Raw genomic sequence first — 24606 nt, 5'->3', positions numbered from 1 at the left:
AAGTGGATTTACCAATGGCTTTTGAAAATACATTGTTGCTCTTCATTGCAGTGAAAATGGTTTTCAGAGGTACTGGGGAGCACCCTCTAAACAGCATGGGCACATGGGCTGAATGGCAAGGAAAGCTGCTGGAATAGGAAATAATGTCCAGCCATGCACTTTGTGTCCCAGTCAGGGAAACTCTTAAACCCAGACCTGGGATTTGGATCAGGCCCATATAAACAGAGGAACGAGTCCAAAATCTGAATGCTGAACTGCATTTGTATTCTAATGCACCTTTTTCTCCTGAAACCTGGTCTGATCTTGCCAAGCTATTGTTGCTAGTCCTGGTGACAAACACAGATCTCCAGTGGCAGCTCAGACTGGGTGGAGGGAAGAGCTAGGGCAGGCAGGTTAGCCCATGGTACACAGAACCAGAAGAATCTTATCTGTTAGAAATCTGTGCCAAAAAGCAGTAATTCCTCTGAATTTGCCTTATCATTGATGAACCAAATGATGAGAACTGGCCTCAGGAGAAGACAGTGCCTTTCAGGGACATCAGCCCACCTGAATCAAAATTGTATCATCTCTTCCCTGTCTGTGCACTGGTTCAGCTGCACAAGCCAAGGATCCACTGTGCCATTTTCAGGTGACTCCCAGACCGTGCAAGCTGTACCTGGGAGGAAGGATCATGGCAGTGCAGCCAGAGAGGCTCCTGCTCCCATACACCTACAAGGAACACTAGCAGCAGCCAAACTTCAGCAAAGACTCACCACACCATGGCTACATCAGTGCCTGAAAATTAACTTCAGTGCGTCCAGATGTGTGGCACATCTGCCTGCAGTGTTCACTTGAATGTGGTGAATGTCTGCTCTTGGACCCTCCCAGATGATCTCCTTTGCAGAAATACTGTTAGAGCCTCAAGTGCCAAAATGGAGATAAGACTTCTGTAAACAGGAGTGGGGACAAAACTCCACTGACTCGGCTGTGCTGCCGTCCAGAGCTGGCTGCTGGGAGGAGGGGCCTCAGGCAAAAGGGGATTTCAGAGATGGGACAGGAAGGTTCTGAGCAGCCTGTGTCCTCTCAAGTGGAAGGACAGCATGCTGCTGACACTGTGATACCCATCCTGGGCTCCTTTTCCTGCTGCAGGAATTCTTCCTGCTGCAGACATGTCCATAGAGGGGAAATCCAAGGTCCTGTGTGCTCAGCAGCAGCAATCACCAGGGAAGCATTTGCAGCCACTTTGTTTCAGTCCATCTCCATATACTCCATCAGAGCTGCCTCACTGCTCTTGCCTGACCTCCCTTTCCTTGTGCTCCAGAAAGACTCTGTAGCCAGTAAATCACAGCTGAGGTGGTCTTGCCACAAGGCAGCTCCTATGCCAACAGACTGTAAGGCACTGTCTGTTGTACTGACTTTATTGGTACCTGTTTTTTGATAGCTTTTATCCTCTAAACAGCCAATGGAAACAACACCTTCCCCAAACCTCACAGCATCGCATGTGATTTAGAGAGAAGAATATTGCTGTGAACAGCAAACTGTCAAATCTCAAACAGATCAAAGAAGTGAAATGAGGAATGAACTGACTGAGCTCTTCAGGCCATGTTGATTCCAAAGGAATTTTTTTCTTCCTTCTGTCATAAGAATTTATATGCTTGTGAGAATCTGATCTGGTGGGAAGAGCCTTCCTCCTCTGTCTACATCAAAGTCCACATGTTCTCAAATTGCTATAAGTCATTTTTTGCATTTTAATCTCTGGCCATATGTATGAAAATAATTACCTGCCTTAAGGGGCAGGGGATGAGGCAGCCTTTATTGCATTTCCACAGGAGTCCAAATGGTGGCAAACTAATGGGATGGAGGAAGTGGATTGTTTTAGTTAGAGGTACAATTAACCTGTACACAGGGAGTTACATGTCAGGCTGATTTAGCACTTATTGATTATGGGTCAAGTACAGCTGGAGTGAAATCAGCAAATAATGGGAAATTACACCTTTAGCAAACAGAAAAGTGATTTCAGTACTTTAAAGAACGACATCTATGGCACAGTTTCTCCTCCAGTTTGCATCCCCTCAGGATGTGAAGGCCGGATGAACAGAGGACAGCACTGCTGTCATACAAGGGTCAGAAATGAGGAGGTGCCGTTGGTGGGGATGGTGCTGATGGGACCAGAGTGCTCCTCGGGGACACCATGGCTGATTTCAGCTGGGAACAGCAGGTTTGTGGCAGAGTGTCACTTTTATCTTCTTTTTCTGCCAGAGCTGGGATTAAATGCGCCAGACAGTTTCTTTTGTTTGGACTCAGATGTTTATTAATTCTTATCTATATTATAGTCTCACAGACCATGAGTTCTACAGCACTTCTAGCTAACAAACTGAAAATGGCCCCTATCTCTCTCTCTCTCTACAAGGCCTTTTAAGGATAAACTGTCCAATTAAGAAATGACACCTAAATTATTTTTACTTTTAACCCAATAACCAACCACCCGGGGCCCACAATGTGGACTTTTCTATCCAATTACAAAATATCACCCAGACCCACGAAGGAGAAGGTGAAAAAGAAGGACTCAGCCTCCACCCTAAAACTTCAATCTTGCTTTATACATATTACTACATTCTAAAACCTTAAACTCTAAGTTTTCCACCACGTGATATTACACACTTCCATTCAAACTCCACACCCATAATCCCAGTGCTATCATTCAATTTTGGGAGTCTCTTCCACAGCCTCAGGTGAAATGCAGTGTTTTCTTGAGGGTCAGTGCCTGTCAGCACAGAAAGTCTAAAATTCTCAGTGACCAGGGTTCCAACCGCAGAGTGGCAGGAGAATTCTGCAGATATTCCAGAGGGATGCAAGACTGTGGTGGACAAAGGGGAACTAAAGTGAGAGCAAGGGCAGGATGGCTGGGAATGGTGCCTGTCGGGCTGTTGCATAGTGCTACTGACAGTGGCTACCTCTGCACTGGGGGCATTAGCCACAAGGTAGCAGAGCCTGGTTGGCTGTAGGGGATTGACACATGCTGGCACAGAGGGAAGCAATTACTTTTGTGCACACAAGAGGAGTTGCCAAGAGACAGAAGATGGATGGAGACACAGTCACAGGTTGTTTTCCTGGATGCCATCAAGCCCAACAGCCAGAGAGTCAATCCTTGTGGGATACAGAGCTAGGGAATGACCCACAAGGCGTGAACCCAAGTGTTTGCCAGCAGAATGGAGCATCTTGCCAGGAACACGAGAGAAAACCCAGAGTGCAGTGTGGAAAGGGGGCAAGGGGAGCTCGATCTCATGGTGCAGGATCTTGAGGCTTTAACTCTTCTGCCTGGCACTAAATCTCCCTTCCCCCACCAGGCTGATATAGACAGCACTCACCCTGAAGAGCCAGACACATGCTAAGCACCTTCCCAAAATGCTGATCTGCAAGAAACTCCCCAAAAAAGCTTTTCATAGGCATTTTGAAAAAGAAAACCCAGGAGTTTATCTTGATCTCTTAATCCACCAGGTTTCGTTTCTCTCTGCTTTCTCTACCTCGACAAGCTTGGTAATTATAATTTATAGCACCTGCTCACTTTGAAATACTTTGGACTCTTTCTGCCTGGCAGAGGAACAGACACAGTGCCCATCTGCTTTAGGTAAGTGCTCACAAACCACAAAGTCGTTAATTAGACTGACACACGACTCTTCCAGAATGCACATGGTATGTTGTTACTGCACCTATAAACCACTGGCAGCCAGACCCCGTGCCAGGGGATCACAACTGGATCCCAGCATTACGTAAGGCCTTGGCACCCCTTGCAGGGCTCAGAGCATTGCCATCAGGTGTGCGTGTTCTTTCTAATCCTCCCCACCGGGCTTCCCAACATGCCTCCCAGATAAATCAAGCCTGCTGGGAAGCAGCTCCCTTGTACTTGGTAAGAGGCTCAGTCTCTAGAGCCTGAACTTTTCTTTTGAAATCCAAATTCCTTTTTGTATTCGTCTAGAGAAACCTGCCAAGGTCTCCTTCCTGACAGCTGGGGCTCCAGACAGTGATGTCTCCACATCCTGTAGCTGACAGGGAGCAGGGCAGGTCTGGTTCTGGTCTGGGCACGGCTGCAGCTTTGGAGCACCTGGTGAGGGGTTTTTGTAAGCCCAGGAGTGTCTGATGTGGATGGGGCTATCTGGGTGGGTTTGACACTTGCCCCCTCAAGCTGGCTGACATCCATGGGCAGAGTGAACCATAGACACCTCTGGCTGAGGACAGCCAAACCCTTTGAGCAGGGATGGTGCAGAGCACAGCTGGTCTCCGGTGACTAATGTTTGGTGACACCCAGTGATCCAACCCGGGTCAGCAAATGGTGTGATGGGCAATGGGCATCCTGGACCTACAAATGCCCCTTTGGCACGGAGTTATGTTGGATGGATGGAAATCTCCTCCTGGGTGGCTGGTACTCACAGCACTTCTGTGAGAGTTTGCAGCAGGAAGCCCTCTTATTGTGTTTGAGATGTTATTTGCCAAAACTCAGGAGTGCATCTTCCTTGGTTAGGAAAGATATGGGGGGATCACACAGGGCACTGGGAATATCCAAGACAAAGAATCCAAAGGGGAACACTCTGACCCTCCCATCTCACTGAAACTTGCCTGAACCATTTTTTTTCTGGCTTGCTGTCTGTCCAGTGAAGGATCTTCAGTAACTCGGGCTCCCGGGGAGCCAGTGTGCCTCATCTAGAGTAGTTAAAATTTATCTTCTCCCAGTGCTGGTTCCACAGCATGTCTTTTGTGGGGGACACCACACCTGCCATGAAAAATTCTGTAGACCTGAAGTTCATGGGTTGGCAGCTTTGAGAAAGCTCCTTAGCTGAAGACAGGTCCTCATCAGAAGGCAAGAAGAGGGGCAGGCCCACAGAAGCAGAGCAGTGTAAATGTGGTCTTTGTGACACCTTTTTTACCTGGGCTTTTAGAGACAGATGTGAGCAGGACCCAGGGACAGAGAGTTCCTGCTCTTGGCACAGAGAGCAAGCGGGAGCCCTGTGCTCAGGCTGCCACAAAGCCAGAGGGTGAAAGGCTTGGGGGGTACATGTGCAATGCAAGAGGGCCCCAGGCTTTCCAGGGGTCAAGGCACTCCGGAGTGGAGAATTCAAGCTCTGACTGTGCCCCTGACTCTGACCATTCTCCACAGGGCACTCCTACTTCAATATGCATCAGCACCTGATAAATAGGAAGAATGGCTTTCCTTCTGCTCTCTGAGTGACAGCATTTATTGTAGTTTCTTCCTGCCTGGCCTCCCCTCTCCTCGAGCACGTATGTAAAGCTGATCTCCTGCTGTCAGGGGCTCCCAAACTCCCTGCAGACTTGCAGCTGGTTCCTCATCTCAGTGCATGCATCGTGCAGAGCCCGAGGAGTGCCTGCTCCTGCACTGTCCAGCACTCTCAGCCAGCAAGCAGAGGGACCTCAGCCCAGGTCTGGATCTGCCTCCTGCCCGGGAGCCAAGCCTGGACCCCAGCAGTGCTGCAAAGGGACCCTGCAGTTCAATTCCAAGTGCCACCAAAATTGGGTGATGTGTCCTGTCTCATCCTCTCTAAATGCCCAGAAGCCAAGACAGCTGCCGCGTTTGGAGACAACTGGAGTTCACTGACACAGTTTTTGCTACATTTCAAATCTAGCTTTGTGCTGTGCAGGCACTGAATGCCAGCCTCTCTCTGTCCCACACTGGCTAGAACATCTTTTTCTGTCCCATTTGTCTGGTCACCTCATCTCTTGAACTGATTGGCAAGCTTTTCTGATAGGACTGAAAACAATTGTTCTCAGTCTCTCCTTGGTTTTGCTGCTTCTGTTATAATCCCGAGAAAAGACTTGTGCATTGAGAAGCCTGCCTTTCCTCTCCTGGGTCAGTTTATCCCTAAGGGATACACACTTTCCCTTCAAATCCTGCCTGAATCCCAGAACGACAAACATGGACACCAAATGTAAACACGTGAAAGAGCAAGAAAATAACCAGCACACAATCCCCTTCTGTCTGGTACTGGTTCCACCCCAGTCCTGTTGGCTCCCATTTTCAGCCCCTTCCCAGCTCTCCTGCTTGCTTAGCATGTGTTGCCAACATGGAAACAGAGAGTTAATATTTCACCAAGTGCCATACAAGTCTGGTAACTCCTGGACTGTAATGATGTGCCATAAAGGCACTTCCCCTTCTGAGTGGAAAAAAGGAGTCTCAGAGCAGCACAAATACACTGGGGCTCAGATGGCCTGACTGGGAATTCTTGAAAATTGCTGTGGGTGACCTGTAGGTGTTCCAAGCTGGTGAATTTTTGGCAATGGATACACAGGAGTTTCATAACCTTTGGAAAATTACTCAGATATTTGAAAAAGAGGGGAAAAAAAATCACTGTAATGCACATCTGCATGGAGTCCCTTGGTCTGAGGGGAGTAGCCACATCTGGAGAAGCCATGGCAGCACCAGTAGAAACCAAGCAGAGCATTTCAGCCCTGTATTCCCCTTCAGACACGGTGCTGTCCATGCTGTGCCACTCTTGTTGGGTGGAGAGCATCTCTGAACATGAGCTAGAAGGAGAACTGCATGACTCTGAAAGATCTGGCTGCTCCCACAGGGGGGACCCAGGATGCTTTCCAGGTCATGCTTGCTCCAGTGTGAGGCACAGCAGTGGTACCACCTTGTAGCTCCCTGTGTCTGCTCAGAAATGTTCCCATCCACCTGGGGCTGGTGCCTTGCAGCCATGCTGGGCTGTGTCAGAACCCCAGACATGGTTCTTGGGACTTCACCCAGCCCAAGGGTCTCTGCTGTGCAGTTTCTGTGGGAAGAGGAGAAAGTTGCTCTCTAGAGGTGCCTGAAAGCAGGTTATGGTGAGCTGGGGGTCAGGCTCTTTTCCATGTCTCAAGTGATAGAACAAGAGGAAATGGCCCTAAGCTGCTCCGGGGGAGATCCAGATTAGACATTAGAATTTTTTTTTTTTTTCATTGAAAGAGTGGTCAGACATTGGGATAAGTTGCCCAGGGACATGGTGGAGTCATTGTCTCTGGAGGTGTTCAGGAGGTGTCTGGATGTGGCACTCAGGGGTGTGCTGTAGGGGTCAAGATGGTGTGATTACATGAACGTGCAAATCATCTTTGCCTGCACACGCCCTCCACACTTTCAAGAAGTCAGGCTGGAGACAGAAAAAGAGTTTGGTATGGTCCTAATGCGAGGCAGAGCTGACTTGTGTCTGTCCCCTTGGAGAATAACCATCCTGTGGAATACCCACCCCGGAGAACAGCTCCCTCCTGTCCTCTCCATGCTGAGGGCAGTTTTCACTGCAGCCTGTGGGTGATCTGTGCTCAGGATCCTTCTCAGAAGCACTCTTTGCCCTTCCTTTAACCATCTCTTCATTGCATGGAACACTTCTGAAACTTTTGCTTCCAGAAGAGACTGCCCCCCGACTAGCTGAAGGGTTGGGCCACCCTCAGGGGCACACATGGAAAAGTGACAGCTGGGGATGTGACTGGTCTCCTACAGCTTTACCCTGAACTCTTGTAAGCACAGACAGAACGGGATGGACGAGGTGAGTTCTCTGATGTCAGACCTACAGAAGTTACTCATGTTTTGCTGCTTGCTACAGAAATCTTCTCCTGGAGCTCCTCATCTTACCGGCACAGGTTGCCCAGAGAAGCTGTGGAAGCCCTGTCCCTGGAAGTGTTCAAGGCCAGGTTGGATGGGGCTTGGAGCACCCTGGGATAGTGGAAGGTGCTTATGGCAGGGGGTGGAATGAGATGAGCTTTAAGGTCCCAACAGATCTGCTACAGGGGATTGTGCTGTTCCCAAAACACATCTCTTTATTTTTTTACATGCTCTGCCAGTTCGCAAATGGGCCTCCCAAAAAGGATGTTAATCAGTCATCCGTGTAAATCTGACAGGACAAGAGGAAATGGCCTCAGGCTGTGCCAGAGGAGGTTCACGTTGGACATCAGGAAGAATTCCTTCACTGAGAGGGTTGTTAGGCACTGGAAGGGGCTTCTCAGAGAGGTGGTGGAGTCCCCATCCCTGGAGGTGTCCAAGGAAAGACTGGAAGCAACACTCAGTGCTCTGGGCTGACAAGGTGGGGATGGGGCACAGGGTGGACTCAGTGACCTCAGAGGTTTTTTTCCAACAGTAATGGTTCTCTGATTCTATGCTCTGATTCTAAAGAAGCCCTGGGCACTCTGTGACCATGAGAACGTGTCTTGAGGCTCATTTGGCTGGAGGGGCACTTTAGACTCCTCCATCCCATGCAAAGTTTATTTTCTCAGCAGGAGTTTTCCTTTGACCTTGCTTGCTCCCACTGTCCCTGGTGGCTGGTGAATATGCTGTGGGCCTGGCTGGGGCAGTTGGGAGCATTGGATGGAGCAATCCTGGAGGTCAGACGGTGTTGGCACCTTTCCCATGCTGAACTCAGTCTTGTCAGGCCTAACAGTTTGGGGTTTTTTTAAAGATAGATGCAAGAGTGGGAGGTCACTTCTCAGTCTCTTCTGTGCTCAGTTTGTGTCTGGGACAGGATTCAGAAACAATGAGGGGCTGGGAAAGGATGCTGAGCCTCAGAGGAGGAGCTGGGGAAAGCACAGAGGATGTGGCTCTGTTACAGGGAAATGAGGTCAGGTATCTTAAAAATGGATGTTGAGGAGAGGAGCGAAGGAGCCCAGAGGGACCAGCTATGGGTGCTTGTTCCCTGCTGGGGAGAAAGACTTGGCTGCACTGCAGGGGTGAGGGGCTGAGGGAAGCTCTGAGAGGGCAACAGCAGCCCAGGCATGTTGCTTCACAGGAACAAGGCTGCTCGGGAAAGGCAGGAGGTCCCTGCTCAGTCACCTCGGACCCTGGGTGGGAACCGACCAGCTTGGACAGAATGTTCTGGGGGCAAACAGGACACGGCTGGCTACAGCAGCCTCTGGTCACTGTGGGCTCTTGAAAGCAGTCCTGCTGTGACAGGCATTAGGCATGTCTGAGCCAGACCTGCCCAGACACTCAGCCCTCTGATTCTAGTCCAAGCCTAGTCTCCCTCAGGTTGTCTAAAGCAGCTTATTTTTTCCTAAAATTTGCTTTTACTGTTCAGTTTCTGCAGGAAGAGTACTGGATCCCAGGTGGCCCTAGCTACCCCTGACCAAACTTTGGAGACACTGGGAAAACCACCCTGGATGAGGTGGCCCCAAAGTGCACTAGGAGCAGACACCTCTGTGCTAATTCACACAGGCCATCCTCCCACCCTGCCCCTTAAACGACCCCCAACGTTCTGCAAGGATCTTCTTGGGGTGTTTTGCATTTCTCAGGTGCCCTGTGGTATTTTGGCAGGGGCTGTGGGCTGAGGGGATGGAGCATGTGGACCTCCCAGACCTCCCAGCACTAGCCCAGGTCACTGCCCATCAGTGGGGAATGCCCCAGGACTGGAGGCCCGAGCTGCAGGGGTGGCTGCTCAGGCAGCTGAACCTTCAGAGACAAAGGCTGGCTCTCTGCAGCCGTGGGCTCTGGTGGCACTGGCTGTCACACACCTGCAAGGCACAGGAAAGACAGGCTGAGGGGGGAAGGGGTGTTCCTGGGGCAGTGACCTTCCGTGTCATGCTTCCCTTGAAAGAGAAGTCACTTGGAGAACCACTCATCTCAAAATCCCTGGCGTCGGGGGTCTTGACTCTGGCACTGGTGGTGATGTCAACACAATTTAATAATAACCAGAACCATGTGCCAATGATGTTTCAACAACAAATGTTTCAAGTCCCTTCTGGCAGAAAGAACATTCGTACCCTGCACAGCCAACACCCTCATTGCAAATTAATATTTAAATTAATATTTACAGAAACTCCTACTGGGTACTGGGAGGGCCACACATGGAGAACTGGGCCCAGTTTTGGGATGCCCAGTGTAAGGAGGATGAAGAGGAAAGAGACAGGTCCAGTGGAGGACTAGTGGCTGAATCAGGGTCCCAGGGCATTTGTCCCATGAGTAGAGGGGGAAGGAACAGGGCTGGTTTCACTCAGCAGAGAAGGGGCTGGGAGAAGAACTGCCAGGGACCCACAACCAAAGATGATGGAGCCAAGCCCTTCAGGGTGGTTCCAGGTGATCAAACAAAGAGTAATGGACACAATTTGCCTCCCAGGAGTTGTAGGTTGAACTTGACAAAAAGCTTCTTCCCCAGGAAGAACAGCCCCAGGCTACCAGTGAGAGGGGAATCTCTGTGCTTGGACAGGCAAAGCTGCAACTGCCCCCCTGAGTACTTGGGATAGTCCTGCTCCAAGCAGGAGACTTCCAGAAACTGCTCCCAGCTAACATTTCTGTGTAAAAGGGCTGTGTAAGACTAGGACTGAAGTTAAGGATTAAGGGATAAAGTCAGATTTTCAGTGGTTCAGCCCAAGATAGAATGCTCTGACAAGCTTCTGCTGTGCTCCCTGCACCAAACACTCCTTCCCTAATTTCACTGGCACTCCCAGGGTCTGGTCTCAACTGTGCCCATTCTCAGCAAAACAGCAAAGTTCCAACGCTGTGTGATTTTTAGGGAACACAGGAGCACAAACCTGCTGTGGGTATAGCTCCTTTAAAGAAAAAGCACAATCACAGCCCAGCTTCTTCCCAGGGCTGAATTGCTAAAAATCTTTAAAGCAGTTCTACCCTGACACAGTTATCCTCCATTGGGGTAAAACAGCCCAACTTACACTTTGACAGCCCAGAGTGTCCTCTGTGCTCCCTGGCAGGTCCCTTCCCCACTCTGGTCCACAGTGCAGAGGACAGAGACTCTTCGGGTGGATATTTTCCAATGTTCCTTGAAATATGCATTGGCTCTGGTGGCCTTTTCATCACAATGCACACATGGGGAGCTGTAATTTCAACATCCTCTTCCAAGACAGTGTTTCTTCCTTGAAAACTGCCCTCCCCTCCCTTCCACTCTAAGTGACAGTAATCTTTGCATAAATTGGAAAAGAAAAGGAAGAAGGAACAGAACATCCTTGACAAAGGAACTAATGACTCAAATACTGGGAAGCCTGGGGTCCCCAAGGGACTGTGGAGCTCGCAGCATTGATTTTTAATGACTTACAGAGATTGGAGATTTGGAAGATCTCTCAGTGCCTCTGCAGGGATGCGGCTCAGCTGATTGTTCTGCAACATCCTATAATTAGAAAAAAAGAAAACTTTGTTAAAATCCCAACAGCAACAGCCTGACACGAAATGGAGGATGTTGCTGCTTGTTTCTGAAGTTGTTCTGGGCTCTTGCTGGAAAGCTGGAGTGGTTGGAAAGCACCATGTTGGCCAGCCAGGGCTCTTAAGCAAGCTTAAGGCAGGTGAGCTGCAGCCCAGTCTGGCCCAGGATGTGCAGCAGAAGGGCCAAGGGGTGAGTGGTGCTGCAGTGAGGTTCCATGGGGAGGATGTCACCACAAAGGCGCCTCTGCCCTGCAGATGTGCATCTGTTACCCCAGGCTGACCCCAGTGCTCTGAGCCAGGCCGTCCCACATTTATCCTGGAGTCAGCCATCCTTTGCCTGTGTGTGCCAGTGGTTCCCTCCAGAGGGGATGGAGAGCAGCCCGTGGGCAGCTTTCCTGTCCCATCGTGGGCAGCTGCAGGCACAGAGGGCGAGGAGCTGCTCACAGCTGTGTGCTCAGGGACCTCCCAGCCCTGCAGCAGGAACTGGAACTGCTGTGGAGAAAACCAAATCAGAGACTCCAGAGAGAGCAGGTGCCTGAGGCTGAACAGGCAGGAGCCAGGGGGACCCCTCAGAGATGGAAGTGAGTGTAGGGCAATGGAAAAGGGCCATGGGCATGGAGATACCTACACTGGTGATGGGAATGGAGGAGGCAAAGTGACAGTGCACCCAGGGGTGGGTGTCTGAACAGCTCTAGGGGTGGAGGCAGAGTGACAACCACACTCCAAGGGGTGTTTCAGACTGGAGAGACACAATCCTCTCTCACTGACCTACTGGAGCATCACACATCTGAGTTCACTGGTGCCATCATCTCAGCATCCCTGCAAAGGTTGTTTTTGGCTCTGGACATGCCTCTGTCCTGAACCTACTTATTCCTTGCAGAACTGGGACACCACTGACACGTGCTCCCCTGGATAACAGACACATCCCAGCAAGGTAGCCGGGCCAGGGGAAGTGCCTAAAAAAGGCAAGTTTTACATATCTGAGGTTACTCCTTACAAAACCTTCCAAGAGTGATTGGAGATGGCAAGAAAAAGGAAATGGTGCTTAGGGTGCTATCATAATTTACTGCCAGTGTCAAAGGAGCAGGGCATGGCCTTAGTGGTGAGGGGCAGCCCAAAGAGCGTGGATGTAGTCAAGAAACCTCCCCATTACAGTGACTGCAGCCTTACTGCCAAGGATTCAGAGGTCTGACATGAAAGGAAAGTTGGAAAGAGATAACCTTTAAAAAAGGAAAGCTATAGAGCACAAACCTCTTCAACTTCTGGAAGAAAATGGGGACTTATCAGCAAATTATTTGTACGAGCATAGAAGAAAGAGCAAGGAAACGAGGAGCTGTCAGTAGTAGCTAGAGAAAAATGAGATGCGCCAAATTTTTTTTCTATACAGGGTAAAAGACCATAAGAACGGAGAAGAAAGAATAGACACCAGCGACCATGACTTCAGCTTTCCTTTAGTAAAATGTTAAAATCTGACATTCAGTGCTGGACAGAAGATGTATTTGGTACAAAAAGGCAGAAGAGACTCCACAATTAATAAATGGTTCCCTTCCAAATGAAGAACGTGATTAAGGATCAACAGCATCTCACTTAGCATATCCACCAACTACTTGCATATATGAGGAGGGGTGCAGGGGGAGGTTGGTGTGGAAGAGCAGTTGGGAAATGCAGAATTCTACAGGGAAACTGGGGGACAGGCTCCACAGATGAACAGGGATAAAAGACTGCACAAATACAGCTGGGCATAGGCTTACAGCTGTGCCTGGGAGAGTGGGAAACACAGGCGAGCCCAGGGCAGGACAGAAGTGTTCCTGGGAGAGAATAGAGACCCTGGGGGTGACTATAGGGGGTGTGAGGAGCAGGACACCAGCTGTGATGCTTCTGTTCCTCCTGGTGCTGGGCAAGCTTTGGCCAGGCCACACTCTCCCACCTGGGACCTGCCCTGCAGGACACGGGGCAGCAGCAGAGCAGCCAGATGGCAACAGGCACAAGGATGAGGAAATGCCAAAGCCTCACCTGAGGGGAGCCCACAATAGAAATTGCAGGGGTAGCAGAAGAGTGGGATTGATGTGGCCCCCCTGCCCATGTCCTCCTCCTGCAGCTCCTGTGCACGGCTGCTCCTTGGCGGCACAGGGGGCCCGGGGCTCACAGGGGGCTCTCCGAGCCTCTGGCACTCTGACAAGCACAGCTGCCTGCCCCCTCAGCTCCTCTCTTGTACCCACCCACACCACCCTGCCACTCTCACTGCCCTCTCCCCCTCCCTGGGGGATCTTCTCCCCTCCTGCTGGCCGTGCTCACGGCTCAAGTGCGGGGAGCACCGAGCACCAGGAGCTGCCTCGCTGCTGCACCCAGAGCCCCTTGCCATGGAGGACACGCTGAGAGGCTGCTGGCACTCCTCTGACATGAGCGTCACCCACACAGGACGTCTGCCTGGTGTGATTGTGCCCTGCAGGTTCATAATCCTGCACTCTGCTTCTCCTTCCATGCTGTGCAAGGGGCGGCAAAGCCCCAGGGATGGATCCCGTGGGTGTTCTCTGCAGCCCACTGGGATGGAAAACCTCATCCAGGTGGGCAACTGTCCCACAAGGCCCAGCACAGCCTCTGGGGCTCCTGGTCCTGCATGTGGATTTGTTTCCTCAGCCAAGGTGTGCTGGGGAGATAAAACCCTGTGCAGCCCAGTGAAACGAAATCATAATTCATGTCTGTTAAAAATCAAGAAGATGCAGAGCTGAACACAGAGAGATACACAGTGGGCCTTCAGAAAGTGCTTTCAGGGTTTTGGTGGGACAAACATTGATTCTCAGTGGCTCTCTGAAATCTGAGCCTGGTGTTTTGTGTTGATCATTGGAAGTATCTGAAGTCAGTACTAAAGCAAAGCCCATTGTCACACTTCTGCTGGATGCTGCTGCCTACCATTTATTACAAGTCCCTTCTCCAGTAAAACAGACTGAGAGACTTTCCAGACCACCATCAGCATGGACTGGTTCCAAAATGAAGCCATTTTGGGGCAGACAAACAATATTTAAGGAAGATGCTTCAGAGACCTCAAAAACCACTGGAGTGGTGGACAATGCTGTTTTTCACAGCAGCAGGGCAGCTAGAGAAGTTTTCAGATGCTGGGACTGGGACAAGAACCAGTGCTTCTTCACATTGCACATAATGAATCCAATACCTCATCATTAGAGCATGACTCAGAGAAGCCAAAAAACCAACTCCAAACAGAGTCTGATAATATTCTAGGGACAGGGCCACCCTGGTGTTAAACAAGAAGTTCTTCATTCAGCCTCAAGCTCAGGAAAGCTCCAGCTTTTCTTACAGGGAGCTCAGGTTTTAGCAGGAGAAGAGATGCTGCATTTATCCCTGGATGTCCCAGGATGGCTTCTCTTACAGTCTGTATCAAGGACAACCCCCATCAGGCCCTACTCACCGCAGTCCATCCTTGCACATCACGTTAAACCACCCTTGCATTTTACTTCTTTTTCACGAACAACATACAACACGATTTTGGGAAGAGCTCAGATAATTGTACCAACACCTAGGGGATGATGCCAGGGAAACCCCTGGACACCTGCAGGATCACACCTCCTCTCTGTGGCACCTGGTTCCTGGGGCTGCTCCATACTGGGCTGCCTGGGCCGTGCTATAACAGGAGCATGGCAAAAAGGTTCGGAGGACAGCAGGGCATCTGAAAAGCTGGGGCAGGGCTACTGGGTCCCTCTCTGTCTAAGCTGTGGCATTTTGCCCTTTGGGATGCTGCTCTTGTAGGAGAAGGGGGAAGACTCATTGGGGAGAGCACCCCCAGCAGGAGGCCTGGGCTTCAGGCCATCTCCAGGGATGGCCAATACATTCTGCTTCAAGAGGTCACTGCACGATTTCTGTCAACAGCATTGAAAAGAGGGAACAACCCTGCAAACCAGTCATCTGTCATCTCCTGATGGTCCTAAAAGCCTGGGGCAGGCACTGTCACTCCCTACATTCAGGCTCTCCCCAGGGCAGGAAGCTGCTGTCCAGGGGGTGAGCAGGGATGGTGGTGCAGGGATCTGCACGGGTCCCGAGTCTGCTGCAGGGTGACTGACTGAGGCACACATGGTCTGTGAAGCTGGACCTCAGTCCACAAGATCACAGTGACCCTGAGATGCCAGATCACCCTGGCCTCAGCCTTTGTCTGCCAGCATCTGACTATTCCTGCCTCTCCATCAGTTCCTGCCTTCAAACAAAATCCCTGGATTTCACTGGCTTTCCTACAGCAAGGTGCTGCATCACAGCAGCTTGGAGACAACCTTAGTCAGAGCTCAAATTCTTGTGCCCATGGAGCAATCCTGCACTAGTTGATGTGATTTCTCAGTTGCTGAGTCTAATTTTCTTAGGATTTATTCAGGGTGGGGAGGCCCTGGCACAGGGCGCCCAGAGCAGCTGTGGCTGCCCCATCCCTGGAAGTGTCCCAGGCCAGGCTTGGGGCTTGGAGCAGCCTGGGAGAGTGGAAGGTGTCCCTGCCCATGGCAGGGGGTGGAATAGTATGGTCCTTAAGCTTAGTTCAATCCAAACCATTTTGTGATTCTATGACCTTGCTGGTTGATGAGCCAACTTGTGGACAGGCTGAGGACACTGGTGAACATGACAAGCAAAGACTGTTCAGACCAGCAGGGACTCAAACCTGGGTGTGGATGGAGCACTGTCACCTTGCTTGGCACTGCTCAGGTGATACCAGAGCCTGCACACCCTGGCAGACATGGACACACCACCTGCTACCCACAGCAGTCTGACTGGAACCAGAACAAATCACAGCCCCACAGAGGTCGGGTTTCATTTTCACAAGCAGGAGGATTGTTTGTTGGCAGGGACCACGCCTGAACGACCAGAAAAATGTTGGGATCGGGTCCCATCACACCAGGATCCTTGCACAAGAGAGTCTCAGCAGACACACAGCCCTCAGAGGTACAGGCCTGTGCATGATAAAATGTCCCCATCCTGGGAGGCTGAAGTGACTCAGCCAGCACAGTCAAAGGGCTGTTATTGCTGGAGGCAACTATGCCTGGAGCTCATGCACGGGGATTAAAGACATTCCAACCTCTGCATGTTCCCCTTCCCTCCCAATGGGAGCGTCTCCTGGATGTGCCACACCATTCCCTTTGTCTCAAAGCCATTTCTGTTCTGCACAGGCTCAGGGCTGCCCAAGAGGTAGGGTCTGTCTAGGCATTTCTGAAGTGTCCCAGGCCACTTCCAAACCTGCCACCTTGGGGCAATGTGACTTCCCTGGTGATGTTTTCTGATGTGTGTTCACACACCAGGCGAGTCAGCACCTGTCCTGGGCCACAGGAGGTTCTGTGGTCACTGTTCAGGAGGAGGAGAGGAGGTGAGGTGAGGTGGCCATTGGGTAGGGCCCGTCCAGGGGATGTGGCATGTGCTGAACAAGGCCACCCTTGTCAGGCCCTGTCCAGCCCACCTGTTGATGGAGATGAGCCACGGGCAGCGCTGGGGCAGTGTGGGCTGGGAGAGGGTTCAGGCAGTGCTGAGCCAACGTGCCTGTGCTGGGCAGAGCTGGGCAGTGCTGGGCAGTGCTGGGCAGTGCTGGGCAGAGCAGGGCAGAGCTGGACAGTGTTGGGCAGAGCAGGGCAGAGCTGGACAGTGTTGGGCAGTGCTCACACCCCAGGCTGTGCAGGCAGGTTGAGCAGCACGGGGTCTGCACACTCCCACAGGCTGGTTGGGGCTTGCTGAGGAATGGAGTGGCAGGGTGGGCCTGCTGCGGGTTTGGGGTCTGCAGCCAAGAGGATGCACCCAGCCATCTTTTGGGTGAGGTTGTGGTTGCACTTGGAGCCTTTCCCTGTGGAGTTTTGTGTGGGATTCCGTCTTGGCTAGTAGGCACTGCTGTTGCTGCAGCACGTTCAGCCAGGAGTCAGAGCAGGGGAAATCCTGGCTGTGCAGGGCAGCGTTTGGTGAAGGATTCCTGGGCAAGGGTGGGATGTCTGGGAAGCTGTGGCAGCACAAGTCAGCCCCATGGCCAGCTGGGATGGAAGCTTTCTGGCTGATTGAGCTCCAGCCAAGACATTTGTGAGAGGCATCCAGGCAGTTCATAAGGAGGTCTGGAAGGATGGAAAATTTTCCAGTTTTCCACATACTCTAATTAAGCAGCATATTCTGCCACCCTGGAAGCTCCAAGGCTGGGAGAACATGGACCAAGGAGTTAATTTTGCAAGGGAAGGAGCTTGCAGAGGGGTCAAAACTGCCTGTGAAGTGGCTTCCAATGATCCTGGCAATGAAGCTTGCAGTGAGGAGCATCAGCACCCGTGGGGAGGATGTGGGTGCACCGTGCTGCAGAGCAGCCCCCTGGGAGAGATGCACTCCGAAAGTCTCTGCAAAGGGATGGACCTGCCAGGGGAGAATACCTCTGAGCACCAGCTACTGCTGCTGAGCATCCACCCTGTTATCCTCACCCTTGTCTGAGGGGGGCTGAGGAGGCCACCTCTCACCCTGCCCTTGGCTGGCTCCAGGCTCCATGCATGAAGCATATCCCAGCATATTTGTGGCGTGATGCTTTGCTGTCGTGGGGCAGCTTGGCTCTTCCCCTGCTCTCTTCCAAGTCTCCACACACCTGCTTCCCTGGGTGTACCCCTGCATGGTTTCTGCACAGGCCTATCTTCATGGCCCCTTTCCAGGTGGTTTTTGTGCAGTGAAGCAGCCAGAGGAGGCAGAGCCAAGAATCTGGTCCAGGTTCCAGTACCTCTGGGATTCACTCCGAGGGCAGGGAGAGGACCATCTGCACAGGCGGGTTTGTGGAGGAATTCCCAGGGTGTTTCCCATTCTTTTTAAAACATAAACTAATTCTCTGGAAAGACTGGGAAAGCACCAGGCCCCCTGACAGCCCAAGAAGCATGTGAGAGTTTACTTGTGGACCTGCACATGATTGCAATTAGCCCCAGGGCTCTAGCACACTAAAATTTAACTAGGAAAATTGTTTCCATCCCCAGATATCAGCCTGTCTCCACAGGGGACACCCCTGTCACCAGAGGTAAGATCTTTGACCTTGCTGTAAGTCAGCTCCTGGATCCCCCCAGGTTTCAGCTGGTCATGTTTGGGGCAGCCATTCCCAACTACAGCCACGCCTGTCACCTGTCAAACCTCACCCGACCTGTGACACAGCATCCATATCTATAAACACAACATCCTCGATATCCCTGTTGCTACCTACCCCAAAACCTACTATTCCTTGTCTTCTTCTACGGAGAACATGTATTTCCTTATTTATTGCAGCAGCAGCCTGTCCTTGAAGGTTTGTGTCCATCCTCATTCCCCTCTCCCACAGGTTAAGTGACCTCAGTTGACTCATTGTTCATCACCAGAGCCCTGATCCTTCTCACTGGGTTGCAGGAGCCAGGGTTTTATCTCCCCAGCACACCTTGGCTGAAGAAACAAATCCACATGCAGGACCAGGAGCCCCAGAGGCTGTGCTGAGCCTTGTGGGACAGTTGCCCACCTGGATGAGGTTTTCCATCCCAGTACCTCAAGTGCCATGGAATGCTGTCCCCTCCCAGTACAGTTGCACAGCAGCCCACAGGACATGGACATGACTGGGGCCAGTCTGGTGCTCCCCAGTTCCCTGGTACGCTTCTGTGTCCTGCACAAGGCCCACCAGTTTGCACCAATGTACAGCTGGTTACACCCTTCTCTCTCTAGTACCCACAGTGTCCATCCTAGAAATCACTGCACTTTCCCAGCAGCCCCAAATTCCTCCCAGTCGTTTAGGCTGAAATTTACATTGCAGTCTCAGAGTTCCAGGATACAGGGAGATCTTAGTAGAGCCAGCTCAGCAGTGGGTTCTGACCCTCAGCAGGCTTCGATGGGGTACAGAGAAGGGCAGCAAAGGGAAGAGGGAACTGAGATGTGGCTTGGGAAGAGGTTGAGGGGTTTTGGTCGCTCCCAGGAGCAGGGTGATCCAACCCCATTTTCTCTCTCCAGGCTCTGCTCTCCACCCCTGGCCACAACCAGACTCTGAGGGAATACACTTGTTCCCTCTGATTCCTGGAGAGATGGAGCAAATCCTGCTGAGCTGTTGCAGAGCCACCAGCCCCAACCAGGTCACTGCTGCAGTGATCTGGGGGACCTTAATCACAACCTGAAGAAAACGCACAGTGGCCTTCACCTGCCTTCTTCAGTACCTTGTGGTTTTCCTCAGTCTTTTCTCAGTCGAGAAATGAGTGAGAGTCCCCACCCTTGGCAAGAGCCCTTCCAATGTGATTAAGCTCAGTGCTCCTAAGATCTGTTCTGGCAGCATCTCTAGACCTGTTCCAGCAATTCCCAGAGACCAGTCTATCTCCATCATGTCCCTCACTGCTGTCCTCACTCTTACAGTGACAGAGGAATAGGTGGGGGTCAATGACTGCTTTTCCTGGAGGGTGCAGGGATCTGCCACTGCATTCCCCCTCACTCCAGTGGAGCCCACAGAAACACTGCAGAAAGTAATCAGAGCATGTCCTGTAGTGAGAGCACATGGCAGCACCACTGCAGACAGGCCAGGAAAACCATCAGAGTCTTTGGAAAGTGAAATGCTCCCAGTGACATGGGCTCACCCTTGCTTTTAGGAAGCAGGAACTTTGTTAAGTAAGAGGTTCATGGCAGGGCCTGGATGGACCAGTCAGTGTGAGCATCCACCCTCCTCCCCTGACTTTATGGCTGGGATACTGCTCCACACACCCCCATGGGAAAGGTTTGGGGTCAGGGCAAGTGCCAGAGAACAACAGGATCATTAAGATTGGACAAGCCCCCTGAGATCATTGAGTCCCATCATTAATCTGACACTGCCAGCTCCACCATTCAACCATGTCTCTAAGCAGGCACATGGTTTAGTTTCAGGCAGGGCTGGAGCCAGGGGGACATGGCAGCCCACATGCCACCCTGTGTCACCAGGCACAGCCTGGCTGAGAGCAAAGCAGCTCGTCCTGCAGCATGAGGACACCAACTCCAGCTCTCACAAGACAGCCTGGAGCAAGTTTCCCGGTGCAGCCATTTCCCAGATGGAAATGCCCTGATCCTTCAAGCCTCTCCTTGCTCTGGGGTCACTGGTGAGCGTTTCCCTGCTGGTGCTGCCTGTGGCCGTGTCAGGGAGCCTGTGCCCCGGGATAGGAGGGCAGAGCACACCCTCCCCTTCCTGCTGAGCTGCAGGCTCTGGGAGGGAGGCATCGCTCTGGGAATGCTGCATTAGTCCTTACCCGGGCCTGACACAAACAGAATTGATCAAAAGCACCTTTAAAAGCTCCCGCGTCCCCGGAGTAGAAGGCTCCTCTTGTTGAAATTGGGTGGGAGAGCTGCGGTTTTTCCTCAGTTCCTTTGATTTGTTGCCTAATGCTGGGGATGGATAAATCTCTAAGCCCTGAGATTTAGGGCAGGATTCATACTTTACATCTTCAGAAGACGTAGTAAACAGCCTTATACTCTCTAATCCTGGGAGCAGGTTCATACCTGCTCTCCCTGCATAAACTGGACCAGCTACAACAATTTCACATTGTGGCTGAGTTCAAAACATCCCCTTGGGGATGAAATGTTTATTGCAGAAGATTTTTAAGATGGTTCCTTAGGGAGAAAGGGACTCCCACCTGAACATCCTGCACAGACCCTGAGGACTGTCACATGGATACAAAAAGCAGAGTGACTGACTCCATGAGCGGCGAGACACCGTGGCCCACAGGGAGGTGTGAGTGTAGGAGAGCCAGCTCAGCTGAGTGTGGCTTCCAAAGTTTCCAGAGGAGCTTTTGTCTCTTAGACCTTCCCCTCTGGCCAGCAGGGGTGGGTGTCCTGCCTGCAGTGCCTTTATTACACAGGGTTAGCAGATCCCAGGCACGGCCTGATGGCTGCAGTGCTCCTGCTCCAGCTGCCTCCACCGCCCCTGGGACAGCCTGGGGTCCCTGAGGTCAGACTGCCCAAGGATCCGGGCCTGTCCAGGTCACTCCAGAGCCTTGCAGAGGCCTCCTGGGCCGTGAAGAGCTTTGTGGGGAGGACAATGAGTTGAACAGAGCGGAGGCCCTTTCCCCAGCACCTGCCAGAATGCAGAACCTGCGAGTTGCTCTAACCCAGCCCCGACACAGCAGCAGCGCAGATGGGGGCCAGTTTGGGATCTGGACTCCACATCTGGGGGACACCACTTTAGGGGGGGTTTGGTGAGTTCTATGCAAAATGTGAACCTCTGCAGATTCTTCTGGGGCACCTTGTCACACAGTGCCCTGGGGGGACCTGCTCACGGTCTGTGGGGTGAGACACAGCTCCCCAGTCCGTACAGGGTGTGTTTAACATCTGACCACACACCTCCCTGTAGATTTGCATCCCCTCGAGATGGCTGCGAGTCCCTGCTCATGGCCAGTGCCAGGGGCTGGGGAGAGGCAGGGACAGGGATTGCTCTGCAGAGAGCAGCAAGTTACTTACAGAATCTTCAGGCTGTAGAGGCCAGAGAAAGCTTCCCCTGGGATCCTGGAGATCTGGTTTCCAGAGAGGCGTCTGCAGTGAAAAGAAGAGATGTGTCAACATCCTTGTGATGACAGTCCCTTGTCTGCAGAGGCTTAACAACCCATCCATTCTGCCACTGTCCCCTCCAGAGGAGGCTGCAGCACCTGCAAGCTGAGCCACAATCCTGAGCTTGGGCAGCCTCTCCACATCATCCCCTCACCCAGCCTGAGGAACAGGCAAAGAAAATCACAACTCCTGCCAGACCTGAATCCAGCATTTTCAGCATCCAGAGACAGCTCATGACTTAAAGCCATTTCCTGGATAGACACAGAGGTCTCCAGCCCACGGAAATTACAGCACAGGCAGTGCTGTACCAGCCTACAGACCCTGCTCTGTGCCAGGCCTTGGCAGAGAGAGCAGAGCAGGGGAGAGCTCTTTCTGCTCATGTATGGCCCTGGGAGGACTGTCCCTAAATCCTGGCTGATGAATGAGGGTGAAGGGATGGGAGAGGAAGACAAGGCAAAGAGCAGCATCACAATGAAAAATGGAACATATCTGGGACACAGAGGAAAGAGCAGGGGAGAGCACTCAGAACTTACTGGAAGAATTTATCGAAGGAAACACGCGGGATTTGCCATTGTACAGCATCACCTGATCTTAGAACTCAAATTTTAACGAGGCCCAGAGCAGGCTGGGGAATTAAAAGGTATTTGCATTTTTCACTGACATTAGAAACTGCATCACTTCTATCATCAGGACTATGGTGAGGGCATGTGGTGGAGCCAGGAGTAAAGTCCAGGACTCCTGAATCTAGGCTTGACCTAGAGAAGAGGTGACCTTTCTCCTCCTGTTTCACACACGAGGACAAACATGGATGAAGTCCCAGCATCCATCAGCCAGAAATCATAAAGACAGGTTCAACAACCTGATTAATACCCTAAATTGCAACGAAATTTGGGCAAGAAACTTAGACAAGTTGACTTGAAGTGGAATATTGCATCTCCAAAACCAGAGACAGTGAACATCAACATCATTTGTGACGAGGCTCATCTTCACTCTCACAGAAAGTCCAAACCAGGTCCAAGAGGTTGGGCATACATCTGGCAAAGGTATTCATTAAACTTTGACAAAGACTGGGGGGTTTTTAAGGCATTTTGTCCTGGAAAGACACAGGTGTGGAGGCTAAGCAATGCAATCCTGGCTGGAAGCAGAGTGCCTGGGAGCCAGGGCTCTGCAGAGGTCACCGAGGGGAGCGAGGTGTTCCAGGCAGCCACGCTCACCTGTGGCAGGGCAGGCGTGTGTGGGTGCCCGGCTGCTCTCCCTCTCCGTCTCTCCCCTCGGGAATCTGGAGAAAATTGCTCCCATAATTAGGCCTCTGACAGCACAAACAGCGCAGGGTCGTCTCTTTAATGTGTATGAGCAGGTTGTAACCTGCCTCCTGCAGCACATGATCTGCCTGGCAGGCTGGGCTATTTGTCACTTGGGGGCTGTGATTTGGGGTAATTGCTCCTTTTGATTGCCGATTTCCACATGGGAGGGAGTGTTGTCCGGGAGGCTGGAGTGCTTGCCTGGAGGGGAGGTGTTCCTGCACGGCATCCTCAGCCTGCTCCCTGCATCCGTCCTGCCTGGCTGTCTGTCCTCACCTCCCCGGAGCTCCGGGCTGCCCCAGCCTCCACTGCTGGCAGCTCACACCTACTCCGGGCTAAATGTGCCTCTCGGCTCCTTTTCTGGCAGCTCCGTGCCTCTCTGTTCACTTTCCTGGGTGTGTTTGAGTGTTTGCCAGGTCCCTACATGGATCTGGAACCTCCAGGATTAGCAGGAGAGGAATGTGAAGCTGAAATGGAGCCCAAGCTGGGGCTGCTGGCCTCAGAACAGTGGCGGGGAGCCCCAGATGCTGGTGGGACACAGCAGAGCCAGCTTGTGGCACCTCAGCACTGTGGGTACCGCAGAACATAAGGGGAAAAATAACTCTGTGGTAGATGCCCTGGTTTCACCGGGTCCTGTCTCAGGTGAATTTAGAGGTCCAAAGCGACCCCCAGCCCCAGATAAGGCCCCACGCCTCAGTGTTGCTGCAAATGTTTCTGTCCTTGGCCGTTTTGCACTGAGACTCTGCCTTGTCCCTGGCTCACCTCTGGCCTCTGGCTCTTCTCTCCATACCTTTACCTCCTCCCTGCCACCGAGGCAGCCCAGCTCCTCTCCCCTGAGTTAGAGAGCCGTGCCAAGCCAGGAGCAGGCACAAAAGGAGGCACCAACCACAACCACTTCTCTGAACTCACCTCCCAAGGCAATTGATGGTGTCACTGGGGTCCAGGATGGGCTCTGCTCACTTGTATGCAGGGTCTGGGAGGTGGGACATGTCTGTGTTTGTGCACACAGGCTGAGTTTTCACTTTCCTAGAGGGGTGAGTGACTGGGACATGCATAGAGGGCCTGGAGGTGTGGGGTTTGCAGGTTTGCTAGACCTCCCAGGACAGGTGCTGCAGGATGCTGGGAGTGTAGCCTGGTGTTTCAGGAGAAGGAGCACGGCTGTCCCACCTGTCCAAGAGCAGCACAGGATTGGGTGAGCCTTTTGGGGTGCCCTGTCAAGCAGGAAGGGTGACCACTGGAAACGTGTCATAGAACCACAGAACAGTTTAAATTGGAAGGGACCATAAAGCTCATCCAGTTCCAGCCCCTGCCATGGGCAGAGACACCTTCCACCAAACCAGGTTGCTCCAAGCGCTGTCCAGCCTGGCCTTGGACACTTCTAGGGATGGGGCAGCCACAGCTGCTCTGGACAACTTGTGCCAGGGCCTCACCACCCTCCCAGGGAACAATTCCTTCCCAATATCTCATCTCACCCTGCCTTCTGGCAGAGGGAAGCCATTCCTCCTTGTCCTGACCCTCCAGGCCCTTGTCCAAAGTCCCACCCCACCTCTCTTGGAGCTCTTTTAGGCACTGGCAGGGGCTCTGAGGTCTCCCTGGAGCCTTCTCTTCTCCAGGTGGACACTCCCAGCTCTCTCAGCCTGGCTTCAGACCAGAGGGGCTCCAGTTCTTGGAGCATCTTCCTGACTGTCCTTTGCTTTCATACCATTAACT

The 24606-nt window shown here is 52.1% G+C and overlaps 1 protein-coding gene across 1 annotated transcript in view; it reads right to left on the bottom strand.

The window, feature by feature from the left end:
* LGR6 (leucine rich repeat containing G protein-coupled receptor 6) overlaps positions 1-24606 on the bottom strand; it is a 147313-nt gene that overhangs the window by 60363 nt on the left and 62344 nt on the right. The window contains exons 3-4 of the mRNA XM_066203761.1: positions 21509-21580; positions 10998-11069 (exon numbers count right to left, since the gene is read on the bottom strand). Of these exons, the coding sequence (XP_066059858.1) occupies positions 10998-11069; positions 21509-21580 (144 nt within the window). The remainder of the gene's footprint in view (positions 1-10997; positions 11070-21508; positions 21581-24606) is intronic.

The sequence above is a fragment of the Chamaea fasciata genome, unplaced genomic scaffold (assembly GCF_029207755.1).
Source record: "Chamaea fasciata isolate MVZ Bird 193981 ecotype frontalis unplaced genomic scaffold, bChaFas1.0.hap1 SCAF_25, whole genome shotgun sequence".
Taxonomy (NCBI): Eukaryota; Metazoa; Chordata; class Aves; order Passeriformes; family Sylviidae; genus Chamaea; species Chamaea fasciata.
The sequence above is the reverse complement of the archived record's forward strand: the minus strand, read 5'-3'. Positions and strand labels throughout refer to the sequence as shown.